The sequence below is a fragment of the Ischnura elegans genome, chromosome 9, assembly GCF_921293095.1.
Source record: "Ischnura elegans chromosome 9, ioIscEleg1.1, whole genome shotgun sequence".
Classification (NCBI taxonomy): Eukaryota; Metazoa; Arthropoda; class Insecta; order Odonata; family Coenagrionidae; genus Ischnura; species Ischnura elegans.
Window position 1 is genome coordinate 113,110,167 of NC_060254.1, and position 16,944 is coordinate 113,127,110.

General features: G+C 37.1%; 1 protein-coding gene across 10 annotated transcripts in view; it reads left to right on the top strand.

Annotated features, from left to right (window-relative positions):
* The window catches only part of LOC124166034 (dystrophin, isoforms A/C/F/G/H-like), a 957,857-nt gene that overhangs the window by 884,012 nt on the left and 56,901 nt on the right, over positions 1-16,944 (top strand). For all 10 annotated transcript variants that reach the window (XR_006866384.1, XM_046543616.1, XM_046543612.1 and 7 more), the window contains 7 exons: positions 7,770-7,898; positions 9,417-9,547; positions 10,487-10,645; positions 10,848-10,984; positions 12,507-12,711; positions 16,177-16,262; positions 16,344-16,528. Coding sequence is in view for 9 of the 10 variants with exons in the window: in XM_046543616.1 (XP_046399572.1) it covers positions 7,770-7,898; positions 9,417-9,547; positions 10,487-10,645; positions 10,848-10,984; positions 12,507-12,711; positions 16,177-16,262; positions 16,344-16,528 (1,032 nt within the window). In the remaining variant the exon portion in view is untranslated. The remainder of the gene's footprint in view (positions 1-7,769; positions 7,899-9,416; positions 9,548-10,486; positions 10,646-10,847; positions 10,985-12,506; positions 12,712-16,176; positions 16,263-16,343; positions 16,529-16,944) is intronic.

Genomic DNA, 16,944 nt, shown 5'->3' on the forward strand with positions numbered 1-16,944 from the left:
TCTTGGCGACAGGTAACAGTGAAGCAATGGTACCTTCCTCCAATCTGGGCACCTTCAATTATTTTCTGATATCACAAGGTGCGATGTGAAGCTCACACACCTAAAATTAATAAATAATAAAATACCATGTAACTTATTAGGTCAAATCATTTCCAATTTTTGGTATTTCTGCATGAGAAATCAAATTACTATAGGCTCGTAAATATAGTAAATATTTGTATGCCTGATATTTTTATTGTTTTAAACTATAGCATAAGATAATTTGAAATGATGAAAGCCGACGTGTTATACACCATAGGGCAAGCTAAGAAGCAATATTCGATCCTATAAACTTGGCAGCTTATTCCTAGTTTCTCCTTTAACCACACGTTTACCGAATGAATTAATACAAAAAAGACAACTAAAATGCAAGAATTTTCAAAAGAATTGCTGCTACAATATTTTGAATCACCATTTTTAGTACTGAATAGTACTATAGTACTTCAGTACTGAATAGTTCGGGATGTTGATGCATCAACATCCCGAAGCCACTTCTAACTTAAAATTACATCCAAATAATTACAGCGAGAAAGAGTACATACCTCACAGTTTTTCGTAGGGGTGAAATGTTTTCTTCTTATCGCCCAAATGCACTTATTCTTCAACTCAGGATCTTTTGGAAAGCCAAAAACTTGGTATGTCCCGGAGTTTCCATTACATCCCGACATTACACACACGGAAGGCATTTTAACAAAAATATCTCACAAACACGTTTCTGAAGCCCAGAGAATGAAATTAAAGAATAAGGGAAACTTCACCATTACCAGACACTCTATTTTTCACAAACTTAACCACAAAAATCCCTGAAATGTGGTGAGACGTGACGTAAGCCATGCCATCTCCAACGGCTTGTGAAGGCATGTGATCTTTCAAGGAGGATATGGCACGATGGCACCAGATGGCACCACTCGCGAAAGAAAATAGTCCCAGACCGAATACAGTTTTATCGATGAGATACAATTTTATCGATGCATATGAATTTGCCAGTCCTCTTGCATCTTTTTTCGTCATTAAAGGAAATAAAGAAACAAAACCTTCTAAGTAACTTCCTAAGCGCAATTTTTGTATCTTGATTGTCCACCCTCGTATTTAGGTACGAAAACTTCCTGTGCCGTCTGGGTAGTGGCCAACCTTCTAAGTTTCCACACCAAGTTACATGGTGGCCAACCCTGAAGATTCACACAGATTAAAGATCTACAACACCTCCCCTTTTAGGAGTAAAAAGAACATACAAATTGAAAGTTTACAAATCAAGACGCCTTGGAGGTTTAACCATGCGGCCACTCCTTGTAGTAGTTATAGGTAGGCCAGCAGGATGTACAATAGGGTTGGGTACACCTGGTTGATTCACATGACCACTCCCAGCGGTAGACATAGGTGGATGAACAGGATATATATCAGATCTTAGTGCAACATTTTGATTCTCTGACCCTACAGCATTATGGATTGGTGCGTTCACATCTGGTAGTAATGTTGCATAAGATGAGGGACGTGCTACCATTCTTTTTTTTAAATGTGTGACATTACGCCTCACTACATTTCCCACTGAATTTCTCACCAAATACGAACGAGGACTTGTATGTCTATTTACAATGACACCAGGCTCCCAATTATCACACTTGCTTGTTTTAATGAGTACCTTTTCACCCATCTGAAAAGTAACTTCCTTCCGTCTGGAGGTTTTATCATAGTTGGATTTCATTTGATTCGACTTCGATTGTAATGCTTTTACCACAACCTGTGGTCGGATGACTTTGGGTTTAAGCGTGTTGTACGTCACCGGCATCTTTGTGCGTAGTAAACGATTAACCAGCAACTGCGATGGGGACCAGTCTAGTCCAGGCACAGGAGTGTTTCGATATTCCCGCAAAAGATTTCTGAAATCGGATTTTTCTTCCCGACTCTTTTTTAGAATCATTTTACTAAGCTTTACCTTCACATTCTGCCAATGTTGGCCCGATATTGGCATCCTACATAGGACCGACATCATCTGCTGATGTTATGTTATGAGTCAAAAATCTAAGTTCCAAAAGTATGTTTTAAAATGCAATTCATGAAGTATGTAAACTATTAAACATCAGGTCAGGAGTTTTTTACTCACTTTGGACTTAAGCATTTCTGGCCCAGAACATTTGCCCCTCATCGCCATCATTCTGCCAATGTTGGCCCGATATAGGCAGCCTATATAGGACCGACATCATCTGCTAATGTAATGTTATGAGTCAAAAATCTAAGTTCCAAAAGCATATTATAAAAGGCAATTCATGAAGTATGTAAACTATTAAATATTTGGTCAGGATTTTTTTAACTCACTTTGGACTTAACCATTTTTGTGGCCTAGTGAGAAATTTTGTCACGAAACAAATATTGATGAAGCAGTAAAGTATCTTTTGTTTCAAAAACACTCTTTTAATAAGGTTTTAATTTTTTTATACATCGGAGCGATGGAATGTATTTGGTACTTCTCCCAGTGGTGAATATTACTCAAGCCATCAGTCCGCTTTTCCCATTCCTGAATACCTAATTTCAAACTACCGCTCGTAGTTTAAAACTATCGATCTACCGGCTACCATCGATCTAATCGTATATCGATTGCCATCGATAGAAAATGTCCACTATTTTGCTGTCTCCTGCCACCGCATGCCACATTTGCATCAACTTGCTTAATGACTATGAGTGTTACCCTAGAATGCAAAGTTATAGTGCTTTAATGAGTGTTACTGTGATCCAAATCAAGTTGCAATCATGTGCATTGAGCTGCGAATCGATGGTTATCTGACAGTGCGGTGTTTTGTTTACATTCTGTGTACTTCTAGATCACTCGAAAGGGTTTCGACCGTTGAGATTCTTTTACTTGCTTCATCAGAACAGGGTGAGTAGATTTTTTTGTATTGAAATTCATACTAGGCAGCAGTTATATCCATATTATTGTGAACCATTTTTACCTTCTGGACTTCTTGATTGTTTGTTGTCTGCGCAATTATCTTGTAGACTAGGGTTTCAACTTTAACAAGTAATCAGATATTATCATAGCGTTAAAGCCAACAGCTTACTTAATATCAAATGATATATTTACTGTGAACGTGCGATTCCTCCTAGCTAGAATCTGTACAATAGAGATGCAGTAGTCCATTGACAAAATTCCTGCCTTGAGGCACCGCGCTTTCGCAGAAAACATGTTATGCGAAAATAATAAGGTTTTTATTTTATTCCAATGACTGCTTCCTGCAGGAATAATAATAAGGAATTTTAATTGGAAGGCAGCGATTTCGCTCATGGCGCATGAGGCATAGTTGTTGAGAATAATTAAATTTAAAAACTAAAGAATGCCTATATGAATGCTCGGTAAAATTTTGAAATTTGGTAAACATGAAGAAAAACCTGATGGCTGCAGTGTGTTTAAGATTCATTTGGTGTCAAACTCTTCGAGTTGCCAGAATTCTCACGCAAAAAAACGTCCAAAAAATGCATCAAGAAATTGGTCAGTAGAAAACATTATCTAATTGATGACCTGAATCACTTTAAAATACAATGATCTATCCCAGAGTTATTTAATTTGAAGTCTGCAAGAGTTTGGCGTGGGCAAAACATATTCTAGAAATCCACTTGGTGGAAATGGTTCAAGATGGAATGAATATAAAATCTGGCTAATTTGAATTTTAATAATCTACTCATCTAGATGCTGCTGAAGCAAGTAAATAAGTTTGATACCCTCTCGAGGAATCTGGAAGGATTCCTTAAAAGGCAAATGGAAAGAGGTGAACATCCTTTCTTCTCTTGTTTTATTACAAGCAATCACAATTAAGTTTCAGCTGGTATAAAGTTATTGTCATCGAAGCTGTTTCTTAGCTCACGAAATGTAATTTTGCTGTTACACTTTTAATGGAGCAACTAGGAAAGTGTTAAACACATCCACTGATATGGATATTCAGGCCTGCATAAGCAAGATTTTGGCTGGTGTTAAAGACAGAGGAGACAGGCATGAAAGAAGAATGTCAAAAGCTGTGGTTCAGTAGTTTAGTTGTAGAAATAGAATGTTATTAAATATTACATTGATCTTAAAAGTGTTTTTTCATTCCTACTCCTTCATTATCATCATCAAATCAATCTTAGTCTCTGCTATGACTGCTATGTCATCAACTAATCGTAGCATACTAATTCTTTATTCCTGTATATTAACACCCAAGGCCTTACCCTTGATTTCATTGATGGCCGTCTCGATGTAAACATTAAATAGTGCGGGGGACAATGCATACCCGTTTATCAATCCTTAGCTATTCTTGCTTCTGCACAGTTAGGTCCACATTTTATCATAACAATTTGGTTTTTATACAAGATGTGCAGAGGTCTAAGATCACTGTAGAGCACTCCAATACCATTCATGACAATAAATGCTATCATATTGATGTTTTTACTGGTTTTGGACACGACTTGTTCGATTACCATTTGTACTTCTAAATATAGGTCCAGCATTGGCTGAAGAAAGTAGATCAATCAATATTGGGTGAGCACCAGTGAACTGGGTAAATAAAGGCTGCAAATATAGGCAATAAGACTGAAAAAGTCATAATATGGCCATTGACCCTATATTGGCTGTCAATATTGGTCCGTCAATGGCTGAAGAAAGCGGAGAAATATCGGTCCAATATTGGGTGAATGCCAGTACGGTGGATGAATATAGTCTGCCATTATTGGGCCAATATGGGCTGCCAATATCGGCTAAAAACCGCAAAATGTTACATTTGGATATTGGCCCTATATTGGCAGACAATATAGGGCCGACATAAGAACACTGGCAGATGATATTGGTCCGACATAAGCCCTATATTGGGTGGCTACTTGGGGCACAACTAAGATTTACAACTCCCACTGCAGGTATAACAGTACCTCCCCAGACTTCAATTTTAATGTTAGTGGGCTCAACTTTACTTAGGTGATTCACTTTTTTAAACAGTTGTAACGGAATTATGTTTATCTCCGAGCCTGGATCCAGTTTAACACTTACATGAAGGTTTTCGATTAAAATTAACTGTCTCCATTCTTTTTCTGGTGGATTGAGATTTACTGAGTGAACTTTAACAGAGTCACAAATTATAGATTCATCCAATGATGCCTCAGATTGAAATGTTTTCACCTCTCTGACTTTGTGTACCCTGCACGAAACAGCGAAATGGCCGGAAATTCCGCATTTTGAACAGTTTTTTCCATAGGCAGGGCACGCTCTAGGTTTGTGCGAAGTTTGACACCTACGGCAATTAAATTCTTCATTTCCGGAACTTGCACTCGCCTCATTACGTGAAATACCACCATTACCTGAAAACTTAGGCTTGCTTTTCCTTTTGACATGATCCACACCGGCACTGCTTAGTTCTTGGATTCTAGGTTGAGTAGATTCATTGGCTCCGTTAATTTGTTGAACCTGATGGCGGCTAATGTCAACTGACCGACAGTAGGCCGCTACTTTGGCGAGGGTTCTGTCCTCCATTCGCAGCAAAGACTCTTGAACGCCCTTGTCCCGGATGCCTTGAATCACGCGGAAGATCATCATATATTCTTCCTGAGGGGCTGGACTATCATAAGCACAATTCTTTATAAGTCGCCGACAATCTGTCAGAAAGTGGTCAAATGTCTCTCCTTCCTGTTGGAACCGTTGATGAAACACGAACTGTTCGTAAATTGGGTCTTGCTTTGGATTTACAAACTTTTCGTAAGCTTCCTTAACTTTGACGTAAGCTAGCTTATCTTCATTAGATAAATCAAAAGTTTCAAATAGAGCTCGACCCTGCGATCCCTACATATTTTTTAGGAGAGCTATTTTCACTTTGTCCGCCGATTCATCTTGTCCCGTGGCGATAAGATAATTTTCAAAATCCCCCACAAATATAAGCCAATCTTTATAGGCGGTAGGGCTCTCTAAATCGACACTATCGGGCAGTTTAACAAGGTGAATAACTGCCATCTCTGCAGTTTCGGCAGTTCGGCAACCACTTGAAGTACACGAAACTGTTACTATTAGTTCCACACGTCAGAAGAGTCATAGGTCACAGTTAATCAATTCCACAAGACTGCGCCATGTTTTAATCTTTTATTGTGGTGTAACACTTATTGCAATACAAAAACTAACTTCAATACACAGTGATCCACACATATATATACTAGTGGCCAACCTTCTAAGTTTCCACACCAAGTTACATGGTGGCCAACCCTGAAGATTCACACAGATTAAAGATCTACAACAACATGTACTTACTAATATTTATATTTGGAAATTTTATGGCCTCACCTATCTCATGAGCACATAGCAACCTAAGAGGAACGCAATGGTGCAAGAGCAGTGGAGGCGCTAGGGACGCATGTACCTTGAGACCTTGTGGATTAATTTCCATGATGGCCTCAGGAAGTTGCAGAGACAGCGAGTAATGCTCTTAAATATGTATTATGTAACTGAAAAAAATACATATACAGAGTGAGTAAAAATTATAAATCATGTGAGCATGACTAAAAAGTTTGATGACATGGGTGCTGTCCATTTCGGTCGTTTCGATAAGAAATAAAGGTTCTCACATTGATCGAGTCATCATTTTAATAAAATTAGCCTTTAAAAAATTCATTATTGACTTTTTCTCGAGTCAACTTGATCTTCTGAGTTGATGTTAGTAGTGTATCTTTTAAAAAGTGAAAAAAGTATGATTACTTAAGGCCTAAGAGTTAGGGCAAAATATTAGACGAGGCTATCAAGACTAACAGAATTGATGAACCAGAGACATCTAAAAGAACGGAGAACCCAAAAAGCAGTGGAATTTGAAAAAGACGGTTGATACTGCAGACTTTGGATACAGGAAAAATAGATTTACCATATATGTCTGCAAAAATTGGGGAAAGTGTATGTCTCAAGAATGCACATTTCTTATGCAGTGCGAGCTTTCAGAATAATGTCCATTGCTAATGTCGCTTTATAATATTCTTTCTATCCTAAAATTAACACTGTGTTGTGGTTTTACGATTCAATAAAGCAATAACAAATAATGATAATCTATTTCATACCCCACCCGATATGAAGTAATAATTAAATACATATTTTATTATACATAAATTGGCTTGATTTTAATGAAATTTACCATTTAACATAATTAATTTGATTTAAACAAACGAAAGAAGAAAAATGATTGACTTTCATTAGTTAGGACCTCAAAAAGAAAATTGAGCCTGATAGGCTCAGCACGAGTACTCGCGTTCCAAAATCGGGCACGAGTCCTGCATGGTAACAAATATTAACACGGCTTGGGAGGACGTCTGACCAGTTGACCGAACCGAAACGAAAATGTTCATGTCAACTGTCGCTGTGGCTTCTATTTTTTTCTATGAGTGGATATTACGTAATGTAAAATATCTATTAGACAAGAAAAGTTGGTGTGAATGCTTTGGTACAATGGGAGATATGCAGGGTAGGTATTTTATCTCAAAGTTTTGTCGAATGGACTCGTCTCAATGGATGGCTCAAATTAGTGTCTGATATGAGAGCCTGCTAATAATACCTAGTCAATTGGTCATCTTTGCTTGTGCCCCAGATGGCTGCCATTGTAAGTGCAGAATCAATTTCATAAGTATGCTTTCTGCTTTCATGTCATAATGCGGATGAATTATCAATACACAGAGTTGTCTTATTTTATCAGCAGATTTTTTCTGAATTTTATTAATCTTTCTTAATTCTGGCTCCTCTATCATTGCAGAGGATGCGAGTGATGCAGAAGAACGTGGATGATTTGGCAGGCAGGTTATCCAGTGCTGAATCCATGAGGTCAGAATGGCAGAATCCATCAGATGCTGCGGAAGCCAAAGAAATGCTAGATAACTTACAAGTAAGATGCTTAAATTTTATTCGAACATTTTCTATAAGATGCACCTCTTTCCATGTTATTAATGGTGATTAAATGTTAATGTATGAAGATAATGTATATAATGAAGCGTTAGCCTTTGAGCAGAGGTAGTTTCAGCAGCAGCTGGGCCACCTTTTTCCTGCAAAGCTTGTGGCTTCCCCAGAAAATGTGGGCAAATCCAGAAGCGTGAACTTTGAAATATCATGAAATGTGACATCAGTAATTATGCTTAAATGAAGTGCTGAGAAGGTTATATCAAAAAATTCTGGTTCTTTTGAGCCCCCTCCACAGCCATATCCCCTAGCTACAACCATGACTCTAAGGCATAATTTCAAAATTATTATTGAAGTAGGTGATTTGGTATTTTTCTCTGCTCGAGCATGAAAAATTCAAGAATACCTACATATTTCTTTCATGTTGTATAATTTTGATGGGAGAAATACCATAAGCCACAACTTTTTATATATATTCCAAAAATATCCATCTGAATGAGATATGTAGTTTGATCTGTTATTCCATTTTGTCTAACTATTGGGAATTATAGGTTATTTTTTTCCATATCAATTGATAATCAAAGCTGAAATCTTTTTTTAATAGAAATGAATCAGAATTTTTTAATATGTCCAGAAATTTTCTAAGTTACTAAAATTAGTCTTTAAAAAGAATTATACTATGAACGTTATATGTGCTCAAAATAAAACTGCTCCTCTGAGATAGAGATGAGAAAGAATTAATGGAAGTTGCGAGGATAACTTATTGAAGGTAGTGCCTTCAGTGTTTCATTACCAATGTCAACTCCAGGCATGTATGAATGAGTGTATGAGTGATGTATGAATGAGTATGTATGAGTGATGTAGTGATTTGAAGGCAAATCATAGGAATCAGATAATTTCTAATAATATACTAATGAATAACACTAATTTTTATGGTAAATCAAACGCAATTAGGTGTAATTTGAGTCAATTAATTTGATTTCAAAGAATTTGTACATGTATGAATGTTTCCTGCATGAAATAGTGAGCAATCCCACTGTTGTCAGAATTCTTCGTCTGGTTCAAAACTCGCATTGTCCCTCACGTGGCATGAAAAACACTCAACGTTTTGGGTCTCAGAAGAATTCATTCTCACTTCCGTTGTGAACTCGGGCATGTAGTGGAAGTGGTAGAAAAATTAATTTTTTTCCAAAGTAAAAAAATAGTAATCAAATGGATTATTACTTCTTGTGATTAGCTTTACATATTGTGTTGAGAGTGATGACCCTGGGTAGGTCATTCTTTAAATTCCTTCCATACATTCTAGTGTATGGGCACAAAGTTCTAAGATTGTGATGATAATTTTGCAATTCATTTCCCAATTTCTTAGTTTTCTTGCAGATCATTGTTAGTTTTAGTGCAGATTTAGACAAAATCAATGTAGCTTGCATAATCTTCTTTACTTATGACCCATTGGGAGAAGTTAAATGTCTCACACTGGTTAAATTCTGATCTGATCTCTTTGCAGAAATTTAGTGAAAAACTAGGACCCATTCAACGCAGCATTGAAGAAGTGAATGATCAAGCAAGCTCATTTACTGCATCCAACATTGTCCTCTCCCAAAGCAACATCTCTCGTCTTGAGGAACAGAATACAAGGTGTGTTAGTGTTGCTTGTATGGTTGAACATTTTTTGATATGTAATTATCTTCTCCTGGTTTTTGAATTTTTTTTCAAAATATTTTCTGCTTTGTTGTTAATGAAAACTCTGTGATGTTTTTCAGATGATGAAAGTTTTTATCATTATCTCTTGCAAATGGACTTGCAAGTTTGGTTTTCATGGCAGTCTCTCCTGTCTCTTACTTCGATCAGAAATAAAATTCATTTACCACACCCTTAATTACCACTTTTACAGTCCTGATATTGTTTCCTTCATCAACATAATACATATAGCATCTTCCCAGCATACCCATTCAAACTCCCTACTCCTTATTAGGGAGTTCAAACTCTCTACTACATATCTGCTGATAGATCTTATTGATGAATTCCGGTGTACTGGAAAAAATCTCATTTGTTGGGTATTTGGCATTTTACATCCAATCCCAAAAATCTTTCCTCGAAGACGTATCACTTACTCAAATATTTTTATCTGATATTATTGGAAAAATGAAGTATATTCTGCTATATGTTACTGTATAATTGGCATTTCCTCATTCATATTTTCATTTCCAGGAAGCATGTTTGTCTTAATGGTAATAAGAGTAAAAAGATTTCCATTTATATCCACTCTATAAATGGTTATCATTGCTATCTGAAAACTGGGTTGGATTCAGAGATAATTCTGGTAAAAAGAGAAAAAGAATTATCATTCATGCTGTCACTAGTTCAGTACAAATACATCACTTAATGTGTTTCTCATTCATATGTATATTCCATTCCTTTAAAATATCCAGCTAAGATTTCATTGAGAGATATTGCATATGCTCTGGGCACCCAGAAAGGCTGATTACTGATCACATCTCTCATGCAAAATGACTTTCATCTGCAGCTCTCTGAAATGTGACCACAGGTATCATGTCCCATTCGCTCTTCATCTAGGTGGAAAGCTTTACAAGTATCAGTTGATGAGCGGTACCGGCAGCTAACAGACTTTGGGAAGGAGGGTGGGGCAGCGCCTAGCCATGCATTCCTCTCAGCCTCCGTGGAGCACCCCTGGGAGCGTGCCACCACGCCCAACAAAGTGCCTTACTACATCAAGTGAGTGCAAACACCAGGGAGATCATTTCTGAAGGAAAAGATCAAACTCATCTTTCTCAATCCAGCATCGTACCTAGTAGTTAGAGCCTTTTCAAAGCAAATGACCCCTTTGTGGACATAACATTTGTGGAACTTATGAATTCTTGATTCATGATGATGACATGAAGTATTTACACCAATCATCCTTATATCTTCTTTCCAGTCATCAGGCAGAAACCACCCACTGGGACCATCCTAAGATGATAGAACTAGTCAATTCTCTGGCAGACCTCAACGAAGTCAGATTCTCGGCATATCGAACTGCTATGAAGCTCAGAACGGTCCAGAAAAGACTATGCTGTAAGGACTTTTTTATTCAAATGCTTGTTTTAACATTCAGATTTGTTTTCGCTTGAGCTACATGTTGTTAATTTGTAATTTACCAGAGGAGATTACTTCTTGTGAGTGAATTATGTGCAAACAGTTTGTATAGACAATCACTATACGAGGGTCGTTCAATAAGTCATTAGAAAAAAGTATAGAAACCAATTATATTGGGCCAATTTTTTTCTCATTATAGTCTCTTTTCAGCTCTATAAATGTATGTAGGCATTTTTCCAAGTATTTTAAGCCATCCATAAAGTAGAATTTCGGTACATCCCCAAAATAGGCATTAGTTTGGGTGATGTCCTCTTCCTTATGCATAAACCGTTGTCTGTCAAGCCATCTCTTCAAATTTTGAAATAAGATAAAGTCACCAAAGGCCAAATCTGATGAATATGGTGAATTCTTAAATAGGTAAAACTTTATTCCATAATTTTGGCTATTGCAACTGAATGTGTGGGCAATCATGCATTGTCTTGTTGAAGGAAGAACATATTCTGTTTCAAATATGCTTTTCTTGATTTGTACCATCAACAGGTCTGATAGCGATACATAATACTCTCCTGTTATCATTTTTCCTTTTTCCAAGTAATTAATGTAAACTATTCCGCATGCATCCCAAAATATTGTTGCCATGACCTGACCGACCCATTTCAACATCTTTGCCTGGTTTTGAACCCACTCATCTTCAAAATTCCAATGTTTTACCTGTTATTTTGTTTCTGTAGTGTAGTGATCAATCCATATTTCATTAAAAGTTAGACGCTAAAAATCCTCAGGGTTGCAAGAGAAATGTGCCAAGACAGCCTTTCAGTTGACCACGCGATGGAGTTTATTTTCCAGTGTGAGCAAATGCGGCAGCAGTCTTGCCAAGATTATTTTCACACCCAAATTTTGTGCAAAAATGAAGCAATTGTTCATTGTGGTATGCCTGAGGCCTTAACTATATTGCGCACTTTGATTCATCTATCACTTAAAACCATATCATGGGTTTTGTCAATGATTTCACAGTTAGACACTTCCACAGAGCATCTGGAACAATGCTCATTTCTTTGGATTTGTGGCCGAGTTTATGTAAATATGTAGTGCAAACACAAAAGCAGGTGTGCCATGAACTTCATGCGACTTGGCTTTTATTTACTCCAGCATTAACCCTTTCAAAAACAAGTGTTTGATCACCGCACAAAACTTCCTTTTATGCATTTTTATAAACAAGTGAAAGTTGTTCATTACAATGGGTAACAACAATGAAGCAATGGGGTAGGTACAGCTAAAACTTTAACAGCTGACTAGTCAAAAGTGCTACTTTCTGGTAATCATTAATTTTTGATACTAAGGGAGCAATTTCTCAGAAATTCTAAGAACTTATCGAAAGGCCGTCATACTTTTGACGTACACTAATGTGGTGGAATAATTATTATTATACTCATTGACTAATAAGTTTGAGGATTTTTGATGCAAAAAAATTCTAATCATCTTCTAATTTTCATTTCTCTAGTGGACTTACTTCAGCTCAGCGCTGCCCAGGATTCATTTGATTCCCATGGTTTACGGGCACAAAATGACAAGCTGATAGACGTTACTGATATGGTAACTGTTCTCTCCTCTCTCTACGAAGCCATAGCAGCGGAATCTCCATCCCTAGTTGATCTTCCCCTATGCCTTGATCTGTGTTTGAATTGGCTGCTCAATGTTTATGATAGGTTGGTACAGATTTCCTTTTTGAGTATGTGTAATCATCTCTAGTAAAACTTTGGGGTATTTAATTCTCTTAGATACTCAATTGTAAATGAGTAAAAATTTGAAAACCAATTTATCCTCTCTTTGTTACCTAATGTATGTGAGGAGTCTCAGTGGGGCATTGAGGGAAAGGCTTTTTCCTACTTCTGTCACAATGTAATGAAAAATGTAGATGTTTTTGCCTTATAATTAAAGTTAAACTACCAATTTGTTGATTTCTATATCAATTATGTCCTGGTATGAAATAATATCTTTATGCATTTTTGATGGATCATTTTTGGCTTTTTAACATAATTTCATTTGCTGCATTAATGTCTTAAGTGGTATGCTGAGAAAAGTTCTGGGCCTTGCCCCACTTCCCAAAATGTTCTACCCCGAAAGATTTCCATGGTAAACTTGTTGTCTAGTTCGTTCACTCCCGTAACCTTTCCGGGGTAATGGTACTATTATGCTAGTAGTTTATATGTTTCCCAATTGGTGTCTCACTCTAATTAAGAAGCTTATAACCCCCTACTGGAGTTTCAGGGCATTTTTTAGTGATACGTATTGTATGGTGTGCAGTGGAACCCTGTATGATAGCCAAAAGTAAAGAAAAGAAACTTCACATTGACAAAATTTGTTCCTTCTTAGAAAGAGAAGATGACTCAGAAAGTGAATATCTGAAAGTGCACCTGATCTAGAGTGTAGCACGAGCGATGTTTACGAATCATGTGAGGAACTATCTGACACGGAGAGCTCAGACATCTTGCCTCGAAATGTTTCCCAAGATAAACAAGAACATCATTTCCAGTGGACTAAATATGACATTGACTAAGTAGAAGATGGGTAACCAATGGGTAACCAGTGGGTATGGGAAACCAATATTTACTGGTGTTGCAGGTGTTAGTGCTCCACTTAGTTGAGATGTTTCTCCTCTACAATGCTTCGATCATTTTTTCACTGATGATTTTGTGCACCATGTTGTAGTCAAGATAAATAGATATGCCAATAAGTGCCGCGAGGATGCTCTAAATTCAGGCATTGGTTCCAATACGAGGATAAGGTTGTGGAATGATGTATGTGATAATGAAATTGGACTTTTTATTGCATTGGTTTTGGCAATGGATTTTATAAGCAAGCCTGAACTGAAACTATATTTGGACCAGAGACTACACCTTCAGACTCCTATTTTTATGAAACATTTTCTCTGAAAAGGTTTCAGTTGATTCTGCGTTACCTGCACTTTGTCATTGATGAAGATGCAGACAACACTGATCGTCTCAGGCCACTGCTGTGAATATTTTTTGGGAAAACCTATATGCCGGAACAAAATATTTCTGTAGATGAAAGCCTTATGTTATTCAAAGAAAGTTACTAATTAAACAATATATTCCTCTGAAGAGATCAAGGTTTGGTATAAAAATATTTTTTATATGTGAATCTCAATCAGGATATGCCTGGAACTTTTTCATTTACTCTGGCTAAGGGGAAGAAAGGTGGGGTGATGAAAGTGCTTCGCAGAAACTAATAAGCCATGCTAAACTTGTGATGTATCCACAACTTATAGCTAAAGGATATGTTATATTTGTCGACCGGTGGTTATCAAGTCCAAATCAATTCCAAGAGCTGCAATCTTATGGCTTCGGAGACTGTGGAACAGTTGACTTGCAAAGGAAGGAAATGCCGAAAGAACTGCAGACAGCAAAACTGAAGAAAGTGACGTACTTTGCAATTTGGTAAGTGATTTTTCTTACCACAATGGTGTCACAGATAACCTCCATAATGGCACTACTTGCTCACATGACCCATAAGGCCACAGCAATAGCACTTCACTGCACTACTGCCGGCAGTTTGCTGCTTCTGCATTGTCGACTCTGGTGCTGGAGTCCGCCATGTTGATCAGCTGGGAATTGTGGACTGCGACTGCGATGACCGCGCTGATGACGAGAAAATCATAGGCAGCCACTGCATCCACCTCCTGGATTGGCTCCAAATGTGCCTGGTCCCCCACGTGTCCTGTTCTGCACCCTAAACTGCAAAACTCTGCCGCTGTGTTCCCTGCTGTCAGCTCCCATCAAACTCGCTGCATTTTTCTCCTTGACTTCAATCGATGAAATAAGCGATACTGCCTTGCCATAGGTTAGATCAACCTCTGAAAAAAGTTTCTGTTTTGTGGTTTCGTTGCGAATACCACTGATTAAACGATCTCTCAAGTAACTAGTCATTTAAACTCACTCCAAATTCACAATGATTTGAAAGTTTCTCAAGACTAGGTAAATAGTCCGCTATCGATTCGTGTTCTAGTTGGTTTCTCACACTAAATTTATACCACTCTACAATCACATTTGGTTTTGGATACATTGTTTTTGAATAATGCTCACTGGCTCCTCATAGCTTTTTGTTGTGGGTTTTTCACAGTCTTTAAGTAAGGTAAATGTTTTTTTACCAACAACAGTTAAAAAGGTACTAACCTTTTTGGCATTATCAATCTTGTTGTTAGAAAAAAACAGTTCAAAATGTTCCACATAACATTCCCACGACTCAGTGTTCGCGTTAAATTCACCAATGTTCCCAATAAACGACATTCTGACCGAATCTTTCTCCTCTTTAAATAAAGATCCTAACCGTAAAAAGCAATAGTCACCCACGTCATCAGAGAGAGACATTAGGTGCAAATAGGCCTCGTAACTTTCACTGAAAAACGCAGGCGCTAAACAAACTGTAAACCACAACATTCATTCCGGGTGCTCACAAGCCTCGTACTTTGAACAACCTAGGGTGCTTTCAAGCCCAAGCACTGCAAACAACTTACAGCAGGCGCTAACAACTAGGTGGGAGTGCACACAGTGCGGGAATATTCCATTACATCCTCAAAACTGCTTCGAAATTTATCAGACAAAGTGAAAGTACTAGATTTTGTTTGTAATAGCAATAATATTATTTGTTAAAATTAGGTATGCTAATATTAATTTACATCATGTGTCACAGTGTGATCTGACTTTATGAAATAAATACCTGTAATATTTTTATTGCATTATTAAATACTTTTTTGTAAGACGTATTTACTTTTTAAATCCATTTTTAAGCTAACCATTTTCAAAACCTGCCCTGGGTGTATAACTTGGTGAAAATCTAGACACCACTGAAGGGGTTAAGACTGATAGTATTCACAGATAGATTAATAGTGCATATACATCCCTCATTTTGAACTAATTTATTGCCTAGATGTAAATTTTTTTCTAGTGTTTTTGTAAGATGATCCCATGTTTAGTTTATGATTTTTCATTTTATACTACCTAAAAAAGCATTACATTCAACCACTGCAATTAATTTATCCAGCTTAATCACTCCCAAATCAAAGCAACCTTTGGTGGTGTTTATAGTTAATATTTATGAATAATTGTGAATTCTCAATCGAGTATTTAATCTTATTTAATGCTTTTATTCAGCCAAAGAACAGGACAGATTCGAGTATTGTCTTTCAAAGTGGGGTTGGTGCTACTATGTAAAGGCCACCTGGAGGAGAAATATCGATGTAAGTATTCATTTAGGTGGTGCTAAAGTTTCTTGGCCCTCATATTTATTGTTAAAAAATGTCATTTATTTTTTTTAAAAGATCTTTTCCGGCTAATCGCTGACCCTAACCGATTGGCTGACCAGAGGAAACTGGGATTGTTGCTTCATGACTGCGTTCAGGTACCACGCCAGTTGGGAGAAGTGGCTGCATTTGGAGGCTCTAACATTGAGCCTTCAGTCAGGAGTTGCTTTGAAAAGGCTGGCAAGGACAAAACCACCATTGAGGTATCATCAATTTTCTTATTAGAATCTAGTTGCTGTTGGAATGGATGCAATTCTATCTATTTATCAAGACGTTTCCAATATAAATAAAAAGGTTCGATACGTGTGTATCGGGCTGTCTGGGTATTGTTGTCTGACTGGAATGCACGGCTCTCTCATTTCTCGGAACCTTGGTACCTCTAAAATATCAATTACTGAATTGAAATTTCAGCATTTTCTGATTTTTGGATTAGTAGCTATACATATTTATCCTTATAAAATACACTCAAAGGAATCTTGTCATTCTTAAAGAATTCATATGCCTTTTAGATTTACAGATCAAATGAAGGTTGAAGTAAGAGTTGGTAATCAAACTTTGTCCGATTTCTGTTAATGCTGAGGCATACATTACTTGAGGTGATTTAAATTGACTTGAATCA